The 4,837-nt window shown below is 33.9% G+C and overlaps 1 protein-coding gene across 1 annotated transcript; it reads right to left on the reverse strand.

The window, feature by feature from the left end:
* Window positions 1-3,424: 3,424 nt before the first annotated feature.
* Window positions 3,425-4,812, reverse strand: scu (hydroxysteroid 17-beta dehydrogenase 10). Its single transcript, XM_017626907.1, has 2 exons — window positions 4,656-4,812; window positions 3,425-4,396 (listed from the first exon to the last, which is right to left on the reverse strand). The coding sequence occupies exons 1-2, from the start codon at window positions 4,662-4,664 to the stop codon at window positions 3,638-3,640; spliced, it is 768 nt and encodes a 255-aa protein (XP_017482396.1). The 5' UTR covers window positions 4,665-4,812; the 3' UTR covers window positions 3,425-3,637.
* Between the last annotated feature and the right edge of the window lie 25 nt (window positions 4,813-4,837).

The raw sequence follows: 4,837 nt of genomic DNA on the forward strand, positions 1-4,837 counted from the left end.
AATCAGCTGATCACAAGTGTATGTATAAAATCATTTTTATATTAACGATCTCAAACCAGTTTACAATAGTGGTATTCACTAAATTGAGCAATTCTAATGAATTCCATTCTAATGCATTTTAAATGTGCTCTATCGAAATGCCATTTTAATATACCTTACGTTCATATGTATGTTCCTTTGTATACAATAAAAGTTTAATAAGAACAATTCTGTGTGCATACATTTGGAAAAGACGTTTTTGGGTAGGAAATGACGTTTTTTCAGACCAAGGGGGACGTTTTCTCATGCAGAAGACCTGGCAACACTGCCCACATCATCGATGTGCAAAGTCAGCAACGCTAATCACTGAGATACGCATACCCCGTAAACTCTGGTTGCTAATTCATTTCCTTATTCAACCTATTTATGTACTACTATCAAGTTCAGCTGATTTGCCGCTATTTCAACTTGACGGGGTGGTTGTTGCTATTAGTTCTATACATTAATTAGAATTATTTATAGTTTTCATCCTAAACTGTTTATTTGGGCCTGTGCCAATCGGTAACTTTTTTCTCCGTGGTGAGACGGGGTGGAAAAATTTACTATGGTGTACATATAAATTGAATTTTGCTGTGCCAAATGCAAAGTAAAATTTTGACAGTTGAAAAACCAAACAAACGCTCGTGCGAAAGCTCTATTTTTGTGTGTTGCTGAAATTCTTAAAATTTATATTTATTTTATAATTTGCAAGTAACGTAAGCTATTTTTATGCTGTATGTATGCATGAGCTAGGTAAAATTTTGACGTTCGTATTCACCACGAGAAGTGTCAAATTTTTACTTTGATCCGTCAAAATTTTCTATTTTCTATCAATTGGCACAGGGCCTAAAAGTCTTAGTTATTTTTATATAAGGGGTCTTCACACTCATTTCGGCCGTTTTGGTAAACTGCTAGTTGCTACTCGGCAATTTTATCAACTGTGAACGTCCTTCTCAGCAGAGACTGAAAATAAAAGTTATATTGCAATTTTTGACATCAAAAAGGCATAGTAAAAAATAATACCCATTATACCTGCCTTTTACTTTTTTAAGGCAAAAACAAAATTTAAAATTTGCCTTTTATTCTTTTGAGCAGGAAATAATCGGTAATTGTCGGGCCCGCACGCTGGCAAATAAAAATTAATTCCGACCAAACTATATCGAAATACACGAATTTGTTTTCATAGATAAATGCAGAAATGTTTATTACATAAGTTGTTCTTAAAAATGTTCGTCCACGAGGCGCAGAAATTGCTTAAAACTTAAATTTTTCATAAAAAAATGATTGAAAAACAAAAAAAAAATTTGTAACGCAAATAATTTCATTGTATAGTTTAATGTTTCTTAAATCTAAACAACTCGGCGCTGCCTGAATATCATTGAAAAATATTAATGTTGGTAAATTCGGTGCCCACTTGAAGAAGCCATACCCAACTTTGACTTTTATTTTGCCTGAAAAAATATAAGGCAACAATTACCGATTATTTTCTGCTCAAAAAATTAAAAGGCATATTTCAACTTTTATTTTTTCCTTAAAAAATAAAAAGAAAAATTACTCGGTATTATTTGCTCAAAATAATAAAAGTAAAAAAATAACTTAAATTTTTTGCTTTTTATTATAAAATGCATAACCGGTACGGTCTCTGCTTTTCAGCTTACTTTTGTTAGTACGGTAAATTAAATTTGTCGTTGCTTTGTTTCCTTATTTTAGCCGACTTCCAAAAAAGAAGGAGGTTATCAGTTCGTCGAAATATATATATATATATTTTTATGTATGTTACCGCATAACTTTGGACCACGTCAACCGATTTCGATAATTCTTTTCGCATGGGAATGGTAGTGTCTCATACTAATCTGGTTTAGCTCCGATTATTGGATCATGAAATATATATACATATATATATATTTTTTTTAAGTCGTTTTTTTTTTGTTAAAAATTACTTGTTTCTAATAAAAAATTGTAGCAGAAAATTCAATGAATTCTATACCCTTATACATACATAAAATACATGATTCAATAATACAAGGTTATGTAATTTGTGACAGCTAAAATTTGACACTCCTTTATCTAGATTTGTATTTTGGAAGTAGGAGAAAGGGGAAGAATGTGATCGCATTTTGCGAAAACGGTAGTAGAATGGTACTAAAAAAAGTACGCAAAGTATACAATTAGAAGTAAAATGTGTATTACTAATTCTACACGAATTTGCAATATATTTGGTGTTTTAATGGAAATACTAAACAATACATAAAAATATGCATTTTTGATTTAAGTTATTCGTCATTTCCGGGAACAAATCTAGAATACCGACCGTTCAGCTATGCAAAAACGAAAAATGCAGATCAATAGAACTTTTTATGCTTATTTCAACCATGCCAAATGATTTGGCGCAAGTAAAAAATGCAGAGGTTCTAGAAGGTTAAAGTTCAGTTTTTAGATATTTTAAATATTAATATTTTATGAACTTTATAACCGAAAAAATGTGAAAATGAAATGTGAAAATGTTTTGTTGTCATGAGGTCACCAATTAAGGTTTATATGAAAATCCGTTTTATTTAAACGTTTACGCTCTTACGAGGCATTTGAGCATTTAGATGAATACCCATATAGTCAATATTCCAAAAATTTACAAAATTTAATGAATTACAAATAAAACTAGACAATTTTCAATTTGCAAATGAGCTCATTGAATTCTTGAAATTATAGCAAAGTGTAAAAGATCTAAATGGTGATACCACACTAATGATTAATACAAATATACAAGTTTATCGTTGTCCCTTAACAAAACAGCTGATAAGCAATCTCAAATAAAAAAAGTTTGTATGTGTAGGAAATTTCTTTTATTTTTTTTATAAAAATTATGTATACATATATACATATGTATGTATAGAAAACTCACGTTATGCTCATTTTAACAAATTTATAATCGACCTTATTGACTTTTATAGATACTAGTATGTATGTACATGAATGCAACAGCGTGCAATAAAAAATCCAACTTAATGCCTAGATTTACAAAAATGTCGTTCAAATTAAATGCAATAATTTATCCCACGAAAATAAAGGATTCGCCCGAGAGATTAGGGTACAAAATCCTACATTTAAGCCTGCATGCGAAGAGCACGCATCAATACGAACGGTTCCCACGACAGTCGGGTCTACGTAACCGGAACGACCCAGATTTATATCTGGCCAAGGACTGTCACTCCAGCAACACTCCCCAAAAAGTCTTTGGGGAATTTGTATGCTGCTACAACAACAACAACGAACGGTTTCACCGTTCACTAATGAATTTTCGTAAAAGATCTATGTGGTGATACCGCACTAATGATGAATAATATACTCTAGTTTATCGTTGACCCTTAACAAAGCAACTGATAAGCAATCTCAATAAAATAAAAAAAAATTTTATGTATGTATGTATTTTCATTTATTTTTTTTTATAAAAAGTATATAGAAAAACTCACTTTATACTCGTTTTAACAAATTTGAAATCGAGCTTTTCGACTTTTTAGTATGTAATATCCATCTTAATGCCTAGATTTACAAAAATTTCGTTCATATTAAATGCAATAATTTATCCCACGAAATTAAGGGATTAGGATACAAACTCCAACATTTAAGGCTGCATGCGAAGAGCACCATCGAGACGAATGGTTTCACCGTTCAGCAATGGATTTTCGTAGATCGCCTGCACTAAGTGAGCATATTCGGATGGGTCACCCAAACGTTGCGGAAACGGAATTGATTTGGCCAAGAATGCACGCACCTTTTCGGGCAAAGCCATCAACATAGGTGTATTGAATAGACCAGGAGCTATGGTGCACACACGAATGCCTTGTGTGCTTAGATCGCGCGCAATAGGAAGAGTCATGCCAACAACAGCAGACTTAGAGGCCGAGTATGCGGCCTGTCCAATTTGACCATCGAAAGCAGCTACGGATGCGGTGTTTACAATGACTCCACGTTGACCATCCTTGTTCGGTTCATTGGCACCCATTACACCTGCACCAAGACGAATAACGTTGAAAGTGCCAACTGTGTTGACCATGATGACACGAGTGAAGTCATCCAAACGATGAGCGACATTCTTGTTAAAGTTATAGGTTTTTATAGCAGTAGCTGTGCCAGCACAATTAACAATTAAATCAAGGCGTCCAAACTTCTCTTTGGCAGTTTGCACTGCTGCTTGCACATCTTTTTCCGAGGTCACATCGACTGGTGCAAAAATCACATTATCACCTATTTCTCGTGCCGCCTCACTGCCTTTGGAGCTGCTTAAATCGGCCAGTACAACACGAGCACCTTGACGAGCCAGCCGTTCAACTGTGGCGCGTCCTAAGCCAGAAGCGCCACCAGTTACCAAAGATACAGCGTTCTGAAAGAATGCATGGAGTTATGTAATAAATATTTCCCATGTAATTTCAATATGTAGTTTCATGATGTGCTCAACAACGTAGAATATCTGCAGCGCTAAATGGAGCGTTGATGCACTGTATTTCAGTCGCAAGCAACTTCATATGAAAGTCGAAAAACAAACACACACCCAACCACAGTGGGCTCGAATGAACTTTGGACTTTGCTTTTCAGGCATCTGCAAACGAGATAAACAATGCAAGTTACGTTCACATACTTACCTTGATCATGTTGCTTGGGCTTTGTTAATATTAATAATGAATATTTTCGTTTAATAACAAGTACTATTTATAAGAAATAAAATTCTGGAAAAACACCGGTTGCTTCAGATAGACAATGAATCTAATCAAATCCAATTGGCCATAGTGATGTGCTGAACTGACGGTACCCAATACTCGGTACC

Source organism: Rhagoletis zephyria, unplaced genomic scaffold (genome assembly GCF_001687245.7).
Source record: "Rhagoletis zephyria isolate East Lansing unplaced genomic scaffold, Rhagoletis_zephyria_1.1 Rzeph_scaffold_04911, whole genome shotgun sequence".
NCBI lineage: Eukaryota > Metazoa > Arthropoda > Insecta > Diptera > Tephritidae > Rhagoletis > Rhagoletis zephyria.